General features: G+C 40.2%; 1 protein-coding gene across 1 annotated transcript; it reads left to right on the forward strand.

Annotated features, from left to right (window-relative positions):
- Positions 1-745: 745 nt before the first annotated feature.
- On the forward strand, positions 746-20,496 carry LOC134751153 (guanine nucleotide-binding protein G(s) subunit alpha). The gene is made up of 10 exons (XM_063686519.1): positions 746-888; positions 14,262-14,391; positions 14,929-15,090; positions 15,794-15,877; positions 16,264-16,397; positions 16,603-16,731; positions 16,952-17,131; positions 17,221-17,338; positions 19,699-19,779; positions 20,334-20,496. Exons 2-10 carry the CDS (start codon positions 14,281-14,283, stop codon positions 20,478-20,480), a joined length of 1,146 nt encoding a protein of 381 aa, XP_063542589.1. The 5' UTR covers positions 746-888; positions 14,262-14,280; the 3' UTR covers positions 20,481-20,496.
- Positions 20,497-21,269: the final 773 nt, after the last annotated feature.

Genomic DNA, 21,269 nt, shown 5'->3' on the forward strand with positions numbered 1-21,269 from the left:
AATAAATTATCTCGATTTTATTTGACCACGCCCCTTTATCTCGATTGCACTGAAATATCAACGATAAAACACCTTTTGGCGACATGTTGATTTTTTCACAGGTTCTGTGAAGCCGATACGGATTGCTGTCATTGCTACAAAATGTCTTTGTAGTTATCAGGGTGTAGGTCATTTAATTGTATTCTTATTAACTAATCCGTGTTAATTTTCATATGTTGAACGTATTGTAAAAAGACAGAAGAGGATCCACTCGAGCTCTAATCGAGGGTGTGTATGCAGTGATGCTAGACTAGACCGAATTAGATTTGTATCAAAATAATCTGAAGCTATTTATAAATATTATTTTCTCAGCTTTTACTTATGTTCTAGCGTTAATAGTAACGTCTGGTCTATAATTAACCTGTGAAAGTTTAAATATTGAAATATAACACAGTGCAAGTGTGTGATGTGTCCGTACAAAATTTATGAAGGTTGCCATTTTTTCGTGGTAGATATTGTAGATCAGTGTTATTGGGCGTGATCATGTCTCTTGGAGCTCGCGGTCGCGCGGAGAAGCTCAAGAGCATGCTATAGCGAGTTTTCTCGCTCGGTTGTCGGAAGTGTCAAGCCAGTGGTTTCCTTACAGTGGAAACATCGCGAGACCGTCCTGAAAGTGCACGACAAGTTTACCTGTTTTTGAGTGGTCTGATGTGATAAATGGTGGTTTCAGGTAGCGATGCGAGTAGTATCGTATTCGTGGAGGTAATATCAGTGTGGTTGTGCGTGTGAAGATGGCCCACTGAGCGGGCACGACACCACGGCTTCGTCAGTGACGGGCGGAGCGCGGGGAGCGGAGTCTCCTTCGCAGGCCAACCAAGACACCGTGGATAACGCCACCCCCACCTGCTGGTGAGTGTTCTTACATGTTTATGTTACATGTTATGTTAGCCTGGTACCATGCCCAGTGATAAACCAAACCTGATGTTGATCAACTAAAATGACAGAAGGAATCTATACTATATCCAAATGCTTTTTATCAACCTCTAGCCTTGTTGGTTGTAAAATTGCCTATGAAACTGGTGATCCTGGATTCAAATCCCAGTAGAGACATGTATTTGTGTGATTTATCAATTTGTTATGTAAATAATAGTCATCTAGTATTATAGTAAAACAAGCCTTATTAAGCATTTGGTGAGACTGGGTTCAATTCTGTATGATTGACCAATAATATACATATTAATTAAATCATATAATAAAATATGTACAGGTTGATGCAATAGTCAACTGATACAATGATAAAAGATTCAGTTTACATTATCTTTGGTAAATTTTCCTGACCAGCCTGTTGTTTGTTAAATAATAACACAATGTATACTCCGTATAATATTACTTGATGTAACATTTCACTCCCTAAAACATAAAAAAAAATTGTGCTCCGGTTGGTTTAATATTAATATCTCTGTATTTAACAACAACTCTCAATGAGGTCACAAAATATCTCTCAAATGTCACTATATAGAGTTTACACTGTAGGTACTACATGTAAAATTCTCACATTACAGTTATCTGAACATTATGCTTAAACTCTGCACTTGTTTTGACAACCAGTCAAATTTCATTTAAACACCCACGTGACGTGATGCCAAATTGAAATTTAAAGATTCACACAAAAATTTAATTTGAACTTGGAACTATGTTGCCATCAGTAAATAAGTTTAAAACCCTGGAATGTTTCAGTGAAATAATGTTTTTCTCTGAGTACCATTTTTTTTTAAATTTATTTGTTCATAAGAATACCCCTGATAAAAAGTGTAAAAAGGATGCTTTTAAAAGTCACTGATACTCCCTAGATGGGCTCCAACCAGGGTAACCTATACTATAGTACATATAGTGATATATATAATATTAATATAGCCATACAGTATAGTAATACCTTTACCCTAAGGTATCCTAATAGATAAGGTAACACTGTATAAAAAATAAGGTAACACATTATTTTGATATTATTAATCAATGAATTAAATTCCAATTTATATTGACTTAATCAGCCCCCATTTTTTAAATCTATTTTAATTGGGTACCTCCAATTAATCCACTACAGTTCAAAATCCGATTTGATTATGTTTATTTAAAAGGACATTGGGACTTGGGAAGTTAACATACAACTATTAAGGCCGAAAGCAGGAGTGCAAAACTCCGTTTGGCTCAGCATTGCTCTGAGCAATTATTAGGGTTGGCACAAATTGAAGTCCCATTGCATGCACAGCCACAGATAAGCTAATGATTTCAATTTTGACATCCCTAAATAGCCGAAATGGATAGTGCCATATATTAGAAAGGAACATCATGATTCCTACAAACTTCGGTTTTGTAGGAAGTTTCCTTTCTGTATGGTAGTACTATTATTTATTCTGTGCCGAAAGTAGGCCTTTATCCCAATGGCTCCCGTTTTCTTTCTGTGGCCAGAGCATAGTTTAGGAACCTGTCATATGCTGTAAATGTAACTGTCATTCAAGAAGAAAAACTTAATACTTGATGTTTGAGTGTGAGTGTCATTTTTGAATGGTGATCAAAATCAAAAGTTTACATATGGGGCAGACTCTCAAATTAGTGTAAAAACAAATATTTACACACTTAACTTAAAATTTATTGGTTGTTAAATTTGAAACAGCTGGCCATTACTCTTAATAAACCATAATATAACTTACTTTTTCGTTCCAATATGATATGAAATGTAGTTATCTGGTTATATGATCATTAAATTTTAGGTAATATGCTTTATTATGTCACTCAAAATGTACGAAACCTAGGAAATGTATACATACAATTCCGAGGCGATTTAGGAAATGTATAAAATATTGAATCAAAAATTTTATAATACACACATATCCTGGGAAATGTATGAAATTCCGTTATAGTACTATGTATGAATTATCTTGATGAGTTAGTGATGATAGTTGCCTTTTGAAAGAAGTACAGTCAGCAATAAAAGCTTGAATCAAAAATGTTTTTTTTTTTAACGTAAAACTTATTAGGAACAGAGTCCAAGACACAACTTAAACCAATAACTATTTGATTAAGTTACCATTAAACCAGGTATTTTTAAGATGTCTAGAATATTATGCACAATATGACTAGTCAGTTTATAAAGGAAAACATGAAAAGTACTGTCAATAAAAACTGAGTCAGCCATAACATAAGTCACTAGTCACTAATTAAGCCATATTAAAAAACCGACCAATTGCGAGTCGGACTCGCGTTCCAAGGGTTCCGTACATTACACAATTTAAGCAACCCTTGGAACGCGAGTCTGACTCACACTTGGCCAGTTTTTTTTTTCTATCGAGTCAACCTTTTAAGATTTTGGATGAGTCTGCCCTTGCAATTATAGTCCAGTTTTAGCGTGATAATTTTTTCGTGGCATTTGCGAATAGCATGGCAAATACAATGTTGTGTTAGCCCCCTATTAATATATGTTATAGCAGTGTACGATTAAAATATAACCTAAGAAGGCCCTAAGTCTAGACCCATCCTTATCAGTATGTCTATATTAAAGAACAGTCCGTTTTCGTTTACCGCTTTTAGATCTTTATGTTATCACTGTTGCTAAAAATAAACCGCCCACAACGCGGAGCGCCACAGATTAAACAATACCACATCAGATGCGACACTGACAAGACATATACATACATAATTATCTGAATATAGATGCCGCATAATCCAAAACCGAATCGGATTTTATATTACAGATGTAGTGAATAACTAATGGCTCTGTGAGCTGTAGATCTCGCAAACGCCCATGGTTCCACCATTTTTATAATTTTCCGAAGACTGAATCTACAAAAAAATATATATTCTTGAACCAGCTCACAAAATTTCACGAGAATCGGTTGAGAAATGCGACCCGTAGACGAGAACATCCGGACATACGAAAGCATTTTTGTCCAAGCTAAAACGGAGACCTTCGCTAACGCTCGGTCAATTATTTCGTATCGTTTTTTTACCGCAGTTTCGCAAGTATCTTATTTTTTCGGTTAACTGCACCACAGCCGGTTTTAGTAAATAAATTCTTAAAAAAAGAAAGTTTTTCTGTTGGGGACTAATTTAATAAAATTTTTAGGGTTCCGTACCCAAAGGGTAAAAACGTCCGTCGTCCGTCTGTCTGCCCGTCTGCCTGTCTGTCACCAGGCTGTATCTCATGAACCGTGATAGCTAGACAGTTGAAATTTTCAAGGATGATGTATTTCTGTTGCCGCTATAACAACAAATACTAAAAACAGAATAAAATAAATATTTAAGTGTGGCTCCCATACAACAAACGTCATTTATTTGCCGTTTTTTTGCGTAATGGTACGAAATCCTTCGTGCACGAGTCCGACTCGCACTTGGCCGGTTTTTATTCAACTCGTTTAAAATAAGAAGACGTCTGTTGCGTTAGGTGATTTTAAGGATTTTATGATCATCCTACCCCTCTGGTGAGACGTCGTGATATTTGCCTCGACCCTTACCTTACCCATAATATCACATGAGAACTTACAAAATTTTAATTTTGATTATAAACGCGTTGGATTTATTAAAAAAAACTACACAATTTGCATTGTTTTTTTTTATAGTAGTAATTGGAGGGTTGTGTCAGATTTTGCCATTTTCGGCATATTTTAGTCTAGAGTCAGACCAACGATTTTGATAGCACACGCAGTGCAAGTGTTATTTTAAACGTCATAGTTCTATGAAATTATTGCACTTGCACTGCGTGTGCTATCAAAATCGTTGCAGACTTATCTTGGTCTGACTCTAGAAACATAATTGTTTTAATTTAATGTAATGTATCTAGTTTTTACACTATTTTTGCCTAAAAAAATCGTGATATTTGCCGATCACTACTCTACGTGATATTTGGTGATTCTGGTTTACCTCCTCCCCACCTGAACACCTCAAGTAAATAATAGAGAGCCCCTAAAACGTAAAAGTCCGAAAAGTGACGAGTTATCTCCATGTATGTCGCGAGCGCGTCTGCGCAAAATATGATTTTAAATGTACATTGTACAGTCACCGACAAATTTCATTCATCGATACTGAATTTAAAACCCATCATACGTCTACACACACATCCACAATTCCACATTACTATCAGCTATGACATGACATCTGGTATTTTTACGATGATAGTGTGCATTAATGACGTATAGGGAAAATGGTCAATGAAAGACCTTTACGATAACCAATACGTATGGCGTTTTTATGACGTAGGTATGGGTTGGCCTAATTTTTCTTATTAATTCTTATCGTTAGAATTACAAACAGCTAGGTTATCCCCCTTCTTTATTTCAGTGTTTGCTGGTTATAAAGAACCTTAGAAGTCTTAACAAGACAACAAGAATAAGTCTTGACATTTCCTAGACGGCAACGTGGTCGATAACGTCAATCCAAATTTCACTTAATCTCACGTGGGGGATTTTCGGGCAAAAAATAGTGTACAAATTTGAGAGACAAAAAATCCTCAAGAACCCCTCACGTAATTAATGAACGCCCCCTAAGAAATGAAATGCAATGCAACTCGAATGTGTGGGCAAATACGGCCATGTGTGTAGCCGGCGTGACAAGTAGTGACATAAATATATTACGTGCGTATTGTTTACAAACAAAACTGCGATATGAATCAAGTGTTTTTATGAATTAATTTAAAAAAAACCTCTGACTCACTATAATGAGTCGTTTTAATATTTGCATACATTCACCCACCCACTCATACATTACAAATCCCCGTTCATATCCCTGATTCGGCCACGTCTTGCGAAAACCGGCTAGCTACGTCGGTAACAAATGTCTGGCTATGCCGCCACCGCCTGGGCCTAGAAAAAGTGTAAAGCCCTGAAGATACTGGCTGGACGTTGCTAGGGACATGCCAATGGTCTTACTAAAGACGATGCCGAAGACCGTGCGAAGTGCCTTGGATCCGGGTATGTCCTTAAATTACGTCCAAAAATATAGGTAAGGGCACTGTGAATGTCATCTCGCTTTGTGTGGTAGGGCACAACACAGCGGATGTCATTCCAGATCTAGAGCAGAGCCCAACTGGAGAAGTACCTCCACCCTACAGAAAACCGCAGCCCAATAACACTGACCCTACTCATAGTGTTGTGTTCCTGCCGGTGAGTAAGTTGCCAGAGCTCAACGAGGGTGCGAGTGTTAGGGTCGGCAATCGGCAACGTGCATGTAACTCCTCTGGAGTTGCACGTACATAGTCTACGGAGACTGCTTACCATCAGGCGGGCCGTGTGCTTGTTAGCAACCGACGTAGTATTAATATATTAAAAAGCAGGAAAGTGGACCCTGGGCTCCGAAGCAATAGCGCAGGATGCAACCGGAAAACGCTAAACTCGCTAAGATGAGAGAGAGTTCATTTCCCTGATTGGCCCTACTGTATTTTGATTACATGTGGTATAGCAAACCTGGGCGCCTGCCGGGCTAGCACATAATTGGCGCGAGAGTATCTCGCCGCGACATAAACCACCCGTCCCCCTTTAATACATACAGTTAGTAAAAGACGGGTAGTCTATCTCGCGGCGAGAGAATGTCGCGTCAATCATGTGCTCGGCCTACTGCCCTACATGACAATCGTACATCATCGACAAACGCCCAACGAAATGAAAACATGTATCTGGATGACATCTTCCTCGCATTATCCCGGCTTTTTGCCACGACTCATGGAAGCCTGGGGTCCGCTTGGCAACTAATCCCGACAATTGGCGTAGGCACTAGTTTTTACGAAAGCGACTGCCATCTGACCTTCCAACTCGGAGGGGAAACTAGGCCTTGTTGGGATTAGTCCGGTTTCCTCAGGATGTTTTCCTTCACCGAAAAGCGAACCACCGGCCAAGTGCGAGTCGGACTCGCGCACGAAGGGTTCCGTACCATCACTCAAAAAAACGGCAAAAAAATCACGTATGTTGTATTGGAGCCCCACTTAAATATTTATTTTATTCTGTTTTGGTATTTGTTGTTGTTATAGCGGCAACAGAAATACATCATCTGTGAAAATTTTAACTGTCTAGCTATCACGCTTCATGAAATACAGCCTGGTGACAGACAGACGGACAGTGGAGTCTTAGTAATATTATCCCGTTTTTACCCTTTCGGTACGGAACCCTAAAAAATGAATGCGCTTCCTTATTTCCTATCTCATCAGTTATTTTCTAAGTCAGACACGATGTTGTTTTACTCGCTCTTTATTCCGTGTCTGACAGAGAAAGCGATTGCTGGTTAATATGATTTCACCATCATAAAACATATTTAAATTAGCAACTACACTGGGAAAACCAAAAATGAATCACAATAGGTACCTACTTAGGCTCGTTGCTTCCGATAATGGAAGTAAGTTTGCAAACAACTTTTTTAAAAGTTTATCTTTATCCCATTTAAAATTTGAATGAGTAAGATATGATAATGAAGTCCTTGAGGAATGGACGGGAATCCCCAAATATTATACAGGTTAAGGTGTCTAAGGTGCATTGCGGTAACTTCGAAAACGGTATAATAATATATATATATATATATATATATTTTTTACTAGTCTAATTTAGTGTCCCACTGCTGGGCAAAGGCCTCCCCTCGTTTCCTCCACTCGACCCTGTCGTTTGTAGTTTCCTGCCAATCCGGATAAAATGCGTCCAAGTCGTCCCGCCATCTCCTTTTCGGCCTGCCTGCACCCCGGCCAGCACCATCTATGGTGTTCCGTGGGTTCCACTCGGTAACCATTTTGGCCCACCTTTCAGGGTGCATGCGGCAGACATGCCCAGCCCAGTCCCGCTTAAGTGGGACCGTATAATTATGTAAATCACAAATATCCACTAAACCAAAAGCACTTCTTACTTTGGCAACACTTACGATACTCCAACACTTACCAAGGCATCTTGCTACTTGCCACAGAGATTTGTTAGAAGTCTCAGTACCATGAATCAGACATGAGGCTATTTCGGACTACAATTGCTGCTTTTGTAGTTTCCCAAAATTTTAATAACAAAACTTCCGTGAGACATAGACATATTAAATATATTAATAACGGGTCACTCGCGTGTTTTAAGTCGAAAACGCTCGACATGTTTCACTCCGTACCGAGGAGCGTCATCAGGAGCTTGCGTCGACGGTGACCGACCGGCGCAGACTGCGGGCCGCAGCCCTCCGCGCCCGATGACTCGGCGCGGGCGCCGGTGGCGGCAGGGGGGGCGTTTACGGCATTATTGTCAAATGATAGGGAGCCTTTGAACAGTCCGGGTGTATACATGATTCCTTGCTCCTGTGGGAAAAACTACATAGGAGAGACGGGCCGAAACATTTCCACCAGATTGTCCGAGCACATACGTAGTATGAAGAACAGGGATAGCCGGGGTTCTGCGGTGACGGAACACGTGTTGGATTCGGATTCGACTCACTATATATAGGTACGTTTCGATAAGGTAACTGTGCTGGCGAAAGAAAAGTTTGTGATTCAGCGAAAAGTACGGGAGGCTATCAAAATTGGTCTTCATCCGAATTTTAACCGTGATTGTGGTTGGTCAGTGCCTCCGAGCTGGAAAACTGTTTTGGGTACTACGTCGGTGGACAGTGTGGACGAACCATTAGCGAATGACGTAGTGAGTGTTGTGTGCAACCCATCATTTGACAATAATGCCGTAAACGAGGGTAGTTTCTCGCCCCCCCTGCCGCCACCGGCGCCCGCGCCGAGTCATCGGGCGCGGAGGGCTGCGGCCCGCAGTCTGCGCCGGTCCGTCACCGTCGACGCAAGCTCCTGATGACGCTCCTCGGTACGGAGTGAAACATGTCGAGCGTTTTCGACTTAAAACACGTGAGTGACCCGTTATTAATATATTTAATATTTCCCAATTTTTTTTATTTTTAGATCAAATAGTGGTAATATCATTATCATCATCACATCAGTTTTTTTATCACCCACTGCTGAGCATAGGCATCTCTTCGAGTACGCCACTCGCCCCGGTCCTGAGCTAATCTCACCAAGAAATGACCCGCAATCCTCCGAATGTCGTTGACCCAACGAGCAACGGACGCCACACGCCAGGTGCTCCTATCGTCCGAAAGCGGCCATTCAGTTAACATTTTGGTCCACCTGCCATCACTCTGCCTGGCAAGTCTTCAACACATTTAGCTGGGTAACATACCTATACCTTTCTCATCCTAACAGGTATATAGGTAGTGTAGCTACCTCCTGTTCATATAAGCCCTGAGAGCAAAGTTTAAGACCTTGACAGACCACAGCCTTGCACGCAACAGTACTTGTGGCTGATATACTTGTACATAATATACCTCTATGAACATATAGGAATTGTATTTACGATATTTGTACGGACATCTTTGCGAGTCCGACTTGACAAATGGGTCTTATCCTTTCATGAAAAAATATGGCAGACCTATTTTATATCGTAGGTAATGATGTATTGTATATATACTTGTACATAATATACCTCTATGAACATATAGGAATTGTATTTACGATATTTGTACGGACATCTTTGCGAGTCCGACTTGACAAATGGGTCTTATCCTTTCATGAAAAAATATGGCAGACCTATTTTATATCGTAGGTAATGATGTATTGTATTGAACAAATTTTCTTCCAAGTTTTTATGAAAAACGTGCGTAACGCAGACGATATTCAAAATGCATATAAGTCTTAATTTCGTCAGGTTTCTAATGGAAGACACGTCTTTGCAAGAGAATAGAGAATACGATAAGTGACCAATGACAAACATATGTTTTTGCATATACCACCAATTGTTTGGAAGTGAATACTAATACCTACTAATATCCAATAAATTCAAGAAATATATGTTCTGTTTATAAATTCGCGGACCACTTCCGTTGCTCCCAGGGACTACCAGTAATCCGCAGACCGACGGTTAAAAACACTGATTTATTATTTTGAGCTAAGAATCCTCAACGATACAACCTCGATTAAAGACAAAATTAGGTACCTAGCATAGATGTATAACAGCTGGTATAATTACCTAATAATTAGCGCTATATATAGATCTCTTGAGGCAATAGAATCCCACGCCATTGTTTGGTTTTTGCCAATCAATTCCATTAAATAGATAGAATAATCATACGATTCACATCAACAGACAGGAGTCGGAGCGCACCTTAATAGCGTCAAAGGATTTTGAACCTTCTGTACATTTCATATTTGAGCGGCTGTAATAGACCCGCAGTTTTTTGCGTTCAGTGACGCTGCCATTCAAATTTGGAACGTAACGACTGTGTAGAAGCTTCAAATCTCTTCGACTCTACCAAGGTGCACCCCGGCTCGAACGAGTTAATGTGAATCATGCCTACATATGTACGAAAGGCATTTCCCAAAGTTCCTCTTAGGGGTAGATTCAAAAACAATATCATATAAGGGCTTGTGGCTGTCAATGTCAAATCGTCAATTTTTGTCTTGGACGGTTAATGAGTCGCTGAACTTAAAAACCCGGATAAGTCCATTCTACCCTCTTAGGAAATATCTACCCCATTACCTTTTCTTAATACCAATATCGTAAAATCTGACATTTGGATTTATCCGAGTTTGAAGTTAAGCGACTCAAATATCACCACCCTTCAAACAAATTAAAATGGGACTGTGTGAAATCTATTAGTAAATTTTGTTATATTTGGCCTACAAGGCAAATATGGATGTTTCCCTGTACATGTTTATTTTATTTATTTTATTATTTTATTTTATTTATTAGGAAAACTTACAGCTAAAGTAACACGTTAGGTAATAACATAGAAGCAGTGAGCCAATTACAAGTTTCCACAGATAGAAACTGCGTAAAGTGCATGGTGTGCGAAATTACAACTAATAATACTTACTAACTTATAAATATACTCAAGTCTTAGTCATAGTTTCATCAAGTTTCTCTGGAAACATTTTCACTAATCAGTTGTAATCATGAGAGCACTATTTTCTGGGAAAATTGCGTAGCGATTGCTTAACGCATTTATCAAATACAGATTGCAATCCTACACAAATACTTACGGAGTTACTAGAATTATATCTATCTTTGCTAGAACTGTCGTGGGTTATCTCTTTTAAGGGGCCCACTGACTATCAGTCCGCCGGACGATATCGGCCTGTCAGTTGTTTGGAACTGTCAAATTTTTGTTCTAACTGACAGGCCGATATCGTCCGGCGGACTGATAGTCAGTGGGCCCCTTTATTCTAGTCAAAGTTTTTTTCTTTGTGATTCCCAGCATGGTTTCAGGTCTGGGCGATCGGTAGAAACCAATCTGCTAACCCTGGTTGACTCTATTGCAGATCATTTAGACAAAGGCATACAAGTGGACGTGTTGTACTTTGACTTTAAAAAAGCCTTTGATCAAGTAGATAACGATGTCCTGTTGTCCAAGCTGTGTAATATTGGGTTTTCACCTCAGCTACTCCGATTTTTCGCGAGCTACTTGGGCGACAGGAAACAGTATGTGCAACACGGCTGTTTTGTATCTAAAACCTATCATACGCGCTCTGGCGTCAGCCAGGGTTCGATACTTGGGCCGTTGCTTTTTGGGATCATGATCAATGATCTTGCATCAGTTCTTAAATCTGCCAGATGCTTGCTCTATGCTGATGACCTCAAAGTTATTTACGGTGTGCAAGAAGTATCCGACTGTGTATCTCTCCAGGAGGACGTGGATAAAGTGCACCAATGGAGTCGCCAAAATAAGTTGTCCTTTAATGCCTCTAAGTGTGCCGTCATGACTTTCAGTAGGGCCCGTCGTCCACTCTACTACGAATATCATCTAGGATCGGAACCATTATCCCGGGTCAATACTATTCGGGATCTTGGCATCATTCTTGACACCCACCTCAACTTCCATGAACATATGATATCGTTAGCTCGTGATTGTTATAAGAGGTTAGGGTTTGTTATTAGGAACGCGAGAGATTTCCAGGACTCGGGTACTATAAAGCTTCTATACACATCTCTAGTCAGAAGCAAGCTCGAGTCAGCTGCCATCGTTTGGAATCCTCATGAGGTATCCTATGTCTTGCTTTTGGAGAGGGTACAAAAAGTATTTCTCCGGTTCTTATATAAAAAAATATTCGGGTATTACCCGTTTTTATACCCAACCAAATACTTGCTGGGTTCTTTAGGCCTGAACTCTTTGGAGGTAAGACGAACTTTTAAGCTCCTTACGACAGCCTGTTGCGTCTTGCGAGGTGAATCGGATTGTGCCGAACTGGTGGCGCAATTACTGCGTCTTTTTGTCCCTACGCCGACCAGAATCAACTTCCGGCCTCGGGACCGTGGTCTACTTGTAGGCCCGATATCGCGAACCGTGTCTCGCAGAAAATCCCCACTTGTTCGCCCTTTACCCCTCCTGAATGCGCTCTTAGCATCAGCGCCCGAGTGTGATTTATTTGCTGGCAGGTGGAGCGAAGTGCGAGAGGAATTGTTGAGGTTCTGTGAGAAGATGGATGAGCGTCCTTCAACAGTTTGAATGTGCTTATTGTATAATAATATTATTAGTTTACCTGTTTTTGTTTTTAATTTGTTTGTAGTTTTGCAGTGACTTTGTATATTTCATACTGTTATGCTGTACAACTATTTTTAAAATAAAAAATAAAATAAAATATTTCAAAATAAAAAAATAAAATATTTCAAAGTTTGGAAACCGGCTGTACATTGCTCTGGTTTTGGTTTGTAATTTAGGTAAATCGCAGTTTTCGACATTTATTTCTTTAGTTCATTCTAATCAAAATTTTAAGGTTATTATAAACCCAATTTTTTTCTTACAAATAATTATTGACAGTGGCATTGCTTTCCCCGAAGTCAATAGGTACATTAAATTTGTCTAAGATTACTTATTATTTCAATGTCATCAAAACTCATTTTATCAATAGCCTGTTTTTTCAGGTTTTTGAGAAAAAAACAAGAATAGTTTTTAATTGGTGTATATCAATCCAAATGAAAAATCCGGTAAATAAATTGTATATTGTTCGATAAATTTACAAATACAAATTTCAAACTTCGAAAAATTAAACTGAAGAGATACCGATTATAACGAAAATAGCAAAACATCCAACTTTTAGAGAACTATCAACATTATTTCCAGCACCGTACCTACCTACGATCACACCTTAATTTTAGATAGCTAAAAATTCTAGAACCGAAACATGTGAGATCAAATTAGTTAAAGATCGTTTAGCAGGCGTTCACGGTGACAAAGGCCGTCGGCATAATGCCTCATTAGCATATTCGTTGCATTACTCTGAACAAATACTCGTGTACCCTAACTATTTCGGCGGTATTGCTTTTTTGAAAAGACATCGTACGGCTAAATTAGTTTTTAATTTATTTGTTAAAAAGTTTACTTCGTGGAAAGCAGAATTAAGGTACAAGTTGGAACCCGGTGACGTGTCGCGACTGCAGATGACACGTCGCGGCAACACGACTGGTTTCTATGTATTTCTATGAAATACCATTCGAAGTCAGCGACACGAAGAAGCCAGCGACGTGTCGCCCGACCGCAGATCAGTGTTGCCTCTCTCACTCGGAACCAACTGCATAGGGCGCTACGCGTTTTGCAGTCGGGGTCGAAATTATAACACAGCGACATGATGACACTTTGTCGGGTTCCAACCCGTACGGAAATTATAACACAGCGACATGATGACACTTTGTCGGGTTCCAACCCGTACGGAAATTATAACACAGCGACATGATGACACTTTGTCGGGTTCCAACTCGTACGGAAATCAAATTTTCAAGTGCTACTTTACTTTTCTCTTTTTTAAATACTGTTTCTGTGCATCAAAATTTCAACTGACAAGAATTTAACGTTTGAAAGTTTTAAACCGACAACTTTTATTCGTAAAAAACCTCGTCTTCAAACTGGTTTCATAATGTAGCGTCATAAAAACCAATTGATTGACACCTCATTCACCACAATCGGCTCTGTAGTATTGACGTAACACACGACACAAACATAGCCGTTGCTGCGCTTATAAATTCCGACATGTGCTCGATTTTGGAAAACCGAAATGGAATCCTGAAAAGTACATTCTGGTTAGATTTTCTTTCCGAAAATTTTTACAGGCCACATAGCACTTGATAAGTGCAACAACAAATACTATATATACTATTACAGTCAGCATCAAAAAGTTTGTGATAGCCAATTTTGTCAAATCCAAATAGTAGCAAAGATGTGTTAAAAACGAAACCAACCCTAGCACAATTCGCTTATTCTGATGGTTTCTAAGATCGTCCACTTTTTGCCCACAGGTGGGCAGCTTTGTCTGCCATGGGGTGCTTCGGGTCGCCCAGCGGCAAAAGCGGAGCCGACGGCGGCGACCCCAGAGAGCAGAAACGGCGCAGCGATGCCATCACACGACAACTGCAGAAGGATAAGCAGGTAATTATCGATCTTATGACAACGGATTAAATTCCAACTTAATCCGCCGTGAGATGGCAGGGGCGCTATGCAAGGATTGCGAGGCGACAGAAAGAGTAACGGCCCAGCGATGCCTTTACACAAGTAGAGAAGGATAAAGCAGTTAATTATGGATTCTATTACATCGTGGTAAGGTTTTAAGTTAATCCGCACATACTTAGGATACATGTTTAGTAGTCATACATGAATCATCATGCATCATGTAACATGATGCTAAGCGTATGCTGAGATGTAGGCGTCGCAGTTTCACGCGTCTCAGCATACGCTTAGCCAAAGAGAGGCAGGACGCAGAAAGAGAAGACGCAGTCAAAAGCTAACACTCAACTCTACATCTGCAGGCGGACGTAAACGTCGACCTTATCACATGGCATCAAGGTTTAAACTTGATCTTCCCTTAACCTTTACAATTTTGAATTTATTGTATTGCTGTAGTCCCTCTTAGATGATACTGGCTATACTATCGTGTAGATTTCACAGCTATTTCTTTTACGTTTTCAGCTTTACCGCGCCACACACCGGTTACTGCTATTAGGCGCCGGAGAGTCCGGCAAGTCCACGATAGTGAAGCAAATGCGCATCCTCCACGTCAACGGCTTCTCGGACAAGGAGCGGCGCGAGAAGATCGAGGACATCAAGAAAAATATACGTGATGCGATACTTGTAAGTAGAACATTATAGGTATCAGATGTTGTTGTTCTAAGGCGCCCCAGGGGTGCAGAGGGCTTTCACAAGCTCGCGCAAGGCCTTCCTCTCCTCAGCGACCCTTCTGGCCTCCAATGAGGGCTAACGCGTATGAATTCGCCTCTAGGGGCGCTAGTGTAGATGGTGGTCTTTTCCATAGTTCGAAATGTCAAATGTCACTTGTTACTTCAATGACTGACAGTTTTTCTATAGTCTTTTGGACCACCATCAACAGAGGCGCCAACTGGTGAGCAAAAAAACGATAGCCCTCATTCGGGCCGAACGCTTGTAGCTAACTCTCGACGGACCATCACCAAGACAATAGGTCACATGACGACCTTGCCACCGTGATCTTGTGCTACTCTGACATGCATTTATAGCGAGGCCACCATAGTGAAGCAAATACGCATCCTCCACTAATTTCACTTCAATAATTTTGAAAAAGTCTCTACGCGGTGCCTTCTGAATGTCCGGGATACTATGTTCCGTATATAGGAGACGGACTATAAAATAATAACAATTAACGAAGAAGCTGCGCTTGCAATGCCCTTACAGCATTCATGTTTGAAGCTCTTATTGTAATCATTTTCATCTGTATCACGAGTGCAATATAAATACTTGCGTACTTGAAGCTTGTAATAGTTGTAACGAAAACTTTTAATTTGGCGTGTTTTCCTTGCAGACAATCACGGGTGCCATGAGCACCCTGACGCCGCCGATACCACTGGAGAAACCTGAAAACAAGCACCGCGTTGACTATATACAGGCAAGTCTAATATGTTGGTTATAGTTTGCTCCTTCAAATATATATTACCTATTCACACTCATCATGATCTCTAGTTTACATATATTCAAAAATAATATAAGTTGTTAGGTTAAATTAATTATTTATATCAAAACAGTATTTGACTGTTTATCGCATCTTGCGCTCATGCAAGCCTTTCCTCGTGGTAATTTATTTTGAACACTGTCTCGGCAATACTCAGAATCTTTCCGACGCCAGTAATATATATTTAAGTTAACATTTTCGAAATTTAAACCATTAATTTTCCCGCATAATTCTAATCAAAAATTATACATAAGCCTTCCTTATCCTGACATTCAATATACATATGTTTCCACATAAAGCAAACTTGCTATTATCATTTCCAGGATGTAGCCTCCCAGCCAGACTTCGACTACCCGATGGAGTTCTATGAGCACACGGAGGCTCTGTGGAAGGACCAGGGCGTGCAGCGCACGTACGAGCGCAGCAACGAGTACCAGCTCATCGACTGCGCCAAGTAGTGAGTGCCACACTAAAATTATATTCATTTTACTGGAGGATATTTTGGTATTAAAAGATAGTGGAGGACTGCTTCTCCATACAAACGTAGTCCCTCTTTTCCTGTATGGAGAAATTGTCGGCCACGATCCTCCTAACCTTACTCTAAACCTGCATCACCATAAAAAAAAAGTTTGATTGTCTCAACAATGTGACCCTTGTTTCAGTTTCCTGGACCAGGTGCACACAATAAAGCAGCCCTCGTACACGCCCACGGAGCAGGACATCCTGCGCTGCCGAGTGCTCACCTCGGGCATCTTCGAGACGCAGTTTGTCGTCGACAAAGTCAATTTCCAGTGAGTCGATGTTATTTACAGGATGGCCGAATATTATACACTATTCACCCAATAATGGTGCACACAATAAAGCCCTCGTACACGCTCACGGACTAGCACATCCTGCGCTGCCGAGTGCTCACCTCGGGCACCTTCGAGACGCAGTTTGTTCGAGAAGCAAAGAAAAAGAAATATTTTTCTTCCCAATACGACTACAGTAACGTTTGATTTTAAATTCCAGTATGTTCGACGTGGGCGGGCAGCGCGACGAGCGACGCAAGTGGATCCAGTGCTTCAACGACGTGACGGCCATCATCTTCGTCACGGCCTGCTCCTCCTACAACATGGTGCTGCGCGAGGACCCCACGCAGAACCGCCTGCGAGAGTCCCTCGACCTCTTCAAGAGCATATGGAACAATAGGTAAGTTTGGTTTGGTCCAGGTCGCATGGGCAGCCTAACTGAACACGTTTACAAAACATAAAAGTATTAACGCAAATGTTTGTCGGCAGATGGCTGCGCACGATATCCGTGATCCTGTTCCTGAACAAGCAGGATCTCCTGGCAGAGAAGGTTCTCGCCGGCAAGTCGCGGATCGAGGACTACTTCTCCGAGTTCACGCGTTACCAGGTCAGGCAAACATTCTAATCTTTTAAACCAGAAGATACACAAATGGCTGTTGATAGACTGAACGAAGACTTGCACCGTATTGCTATTTTTTCAAAAATGAATAGTTTAGTACTCAATCCTACAAAATCTAAGTATCTGGTGTTAGGTTCAAAAAAACAAGTAAACCGAATCAATACTTTAAATCCGAGCGTAAACATTACAGGTCAAAATGTGGACATGGTGGCAGAAGCCCGTAACCTAGGAATCCTTATGGATAGTTCCTTGCATTTCGAAAACCATATCATTGAAACGGTTAGAAATTGCTTCTATAGATTAACAGTTCTTTACAGGGTGCGAAACTATCTCAGTGTGGACATGCGCGTGAAATTATGTGACACTCTTATCCTATCCAAACTTAATTATGCGGATACGGTATACGGGAACTGTTTACTGGCTCGCACCAAAAGAGTTATTCAACGACTGCAAAATGCCTGCGCACGCTTTTGCTTCCCGATACCACCTCGGTCGCACATAAGTGCACATTAAACATGAATAATCGACGCATTCTACATTTTGCTACGCTCCTCTTTGGTATCTGTAACAGTAAAAGGCCGGTGTACTTATTTGAGAAATTGACCATCTATCAACACATCAGACGTGGTCCCAGACTACTATGCCCAAGGCACAGAACCGCTGCATTCCGTGGCAGCTTTCGCTACGCTGCCACGAAGTGCTGGAATAATCTTCCGCCACCAATCCGACAGAGCAGTACTATAGGTTCCTTTAAATCAAGACTCAAAGCGTACCTAATGGACCAACAAAGTTTTGCTGCCTGAAGCTAAATATTTAAAAAATCCGGATCCCGTCATCGTCATTATTACCTATTCTGTTCTGTTCTTTAGTTATTCACAAGTTAAGTTATGTATATTTGTATATATATATATATATATATATATATATATATAAATTCGATGTATATATTTATGTTAGTAGTACTCTATGTTATTATATCACGTCGTCCACAACGTGTCCCGTGTATCTACATCTACATGCTACATGCTGTCCCGCACACTCCGCTGGCTCCACAGAAAACCAGCGCCGTTGACCACGCTAGTCGTGCCAGCTGCATTGCTGAGTGGAGACCATTTCAGCTTCACATCTCTATTTCTACTGTTTCGTTTATCTTTGTCTTGTATTTGCTATATATGTGTTGTATTGATGTGTTGTCTGAATAAATGATTTCTATTCTATTCTAATGTAGTGTACCTGTAGGTACACCCACAGATCTAAAATGACGCTTAGGCTTAACCCTTTGACGGACCAGATTACTAAATATACGATTCCAACCTCATCGCCTGATTTAAGTCCTGAAAAACTTGCATAAGAAAAAGTACAAAAAAATTATGTTGTAGGGTTTTTACTGTATCCCAATGTTCCTCTTTGTGAAATCAGTGGGTAAAAACTTGCCAAGTCGCACTATTGAGTAGCAATTAACATCAAATCATTTTAAGCAATTGAAGAACATTATGCACTAAATATTTTTCACCTCAGCAGCTCGAACAAGCCTACTTTCGTCACTCCCAGGAGTGAGGAAAGTGCGACTTTCCTCACTCCAGGGAGTGAAACAATGTAGCTTTTTAATTTTGTGAAGGCCATGAACTTCATACTTTTATTACATTTTTTTTATGGTACGGTTTCGTCTCGTATCTTATCGTATCGTACATATTATAATACTTTTTTTTCTGTTTATTCTGTGTAATTCGAAATACATTTTAACCTTTAATATGTTCTCACTACTGAGGTGAAAAATTATGTGTGCAACACAAGAGCAAAGTTATTTTACATCTCGTGTTTTTGAGTCCCGAGTAGCGAGGGACTCAAAATAAACACTCGCAAGAAAAACCAACTTTCCTCTCTTGTTGCACAAATAACTATACCAGTACGGTTTTTACTCACTATTATTTTTAGTCGCTTTTGGCGACATGTTTCGGATTCTTTGGGAATCCATCCTCAGGCACGAGTGTCCGCGGCGGTTGTACGTCGTGCACTCCGAAACATGTCGCCAAAAGCGACTAAAAATAATAGTGAGTAAAAACCGTACTGATAAATATTTTGAAATATGTCTCACGATAGTTTAAGTGCGATTAACATTATGCACTGTGGTCTAAGGGGCTTTGAAAGAACTTGGTTCGGTTAGATCTCTTTATTTTTATTACCGATACCATTAACGAACTATTTATGTTTTTGGTCAGATTGGCTCATGGGAGCCTGAGGTCCGCTTGACAACTAATCCCAATAATTGGCGTAGGCATTCGTTTTTACGTAAGCGCGAGATTGATTCTTACTATGATTTATATTATCTAATATGATATTGTTGTCAGGTTCCCCCGGACGCGTCGCCGGACTCGCGCGAGCACCCGGAAGTGGCGCGAGCCAAGTACTTCATACGGGACGAGTTCCTTGTGAGTAAGACTTTCTGCATGCTTTCATCCATAAGGGTGATAATTAGACTTTGACCACGCTAACTTGGCAGGAAGACTGCATAGTTGCATACATATCCCTAAAAACTCCATACTTGACATGAAACTCCACTCCACTCCATACTTGGCGTGGTCCCACTCTAGATAAAGAAAGGCGAATAGTGAACAGGAATGCGTGAGCGCATAAATAACGGATCGCTCCAAAATAGACAGTTGTAATGATAAAATTTCAAAATATAGACTATTAGAAAAATAAATCACTATTTATTTATTATACGGCGGTGCCATATCTCTAATATCTCCTTAAGTATATGGCGATTGGCGACCTCGCTAAGGATTCCTTTATTAACCGAATATTGAAAGGTCACTAATACACTATTGCTGTTACAATGTCGGTGGAAACTGCTATACATTTTTTTTTATAAAACGACAGTGGCAATCAACTGCACCGCAACCTATAGAGTTATAGACGCTTGCAAAAATGTATAATTGTATTTTAATTAAAATGTTTGAATAGTGATAATATGATTTGGCAGCGCATCAGCACGGCGTCAGGCGACGGCAAGCACTACTGCTACCCGCACTTCACGTGCGCCGTCGACACCGAGAACATCAAGCGCGTGTTCAACGACTGCCGCGACATCATCCAGCGCATGCATCTGCGGCAGTACGAGCTGCTCTAACTGATACATCACACAGGCGAGTGCCAATGCCAACTCAATACAGATATAAACAACTACTTTTGTACGCATCCGTTTGTTACCGTTAGGTTTCACGTTTGCCACCTTCAGATTGCCAAATAAATACTCTAATTAATACATCGCACAAGCCCTTATTAACCAAATAGAGAAACTCGGGAAAGAGATTTGTTTTGCAGCTATACGTTTGTCACCGTTAGGTTTTATGCTTGGCACCACAAAAGTCACAAATTGTTCTGTGGTGACCGTTGTCATAACATAAAGCCCAAACAAAAATCATGTAAACTACATATGAAACTTGAATAAATCTAGAGAGCTCATTTCTTAGCCGGAGCGTTAAAGAAATTATTCTCCACAATGTTCTAAATATTTATTTATTTTAATTTCAGACAAAACCATGCTGCGTGGCAGTGATGCGCGGACCGTATGACACCAATGCCGTCGGGCACAGCAATATTTACATTTGTATTACTATTGTATACACGTATTATTACCCAAGTCCCTATTGAACTACCCACTTTAAAACTCCCGTGAAACTCCGACATATTGAAATATTTAAGTTGGTTTATTGAAATGTCAATATTGGGGCATTTCACGTCAAGCGGGCAGCAAAAAAATTGTCAGGTTCTGGATTTTGTTCATAGTTGGATTAATTGGACCTATATGTGAATTAAAAAATTTGGCATCATTACTTTTTTAATATATTGCTTCGTTAAAAATTTATACGCATTTGAAAAAACTACAAAATTTGAGGAACGGATTTTTTAAAAATTA

Source organism: Cydia strobilella, chromosome 21 (assembly GCF_947568885.1).
Source record: "Cydia strobilella chromosome 21, ilCydStro3.1, whole genome shotgun sequence".
Taxonomy (NCBI): domain Eukaryota; kingdom Metazoa; phylum Arthropoda; class Insecta; order Lepidoptera; family Tortricidae; genus Cydia; species Cydia strobilella.

Coding starts and splice junctions, on each gene's coding strand:
- LOC134751153 (XM_063686519.1), top strand. CDS start 14,281: ATGGGGTGCTTCGGGTCGCCCAGCGGCAAAAGCGGAGCCGACGGCGGC. Junction 14,392..14,928: donor AACTGCAGAAGGATAAGCAG/GTAATTATCGAT, acceptor TTACGTTTTCAG/CTTTACCGCGCCACACACCG. Junction 17,132..17,220: donor AAGAGCATATGGAACAATAG/GTAAGTTTGGTT, acceptor GTTTGTCGGCAG/ATGGCTGCGCACGATATCCG.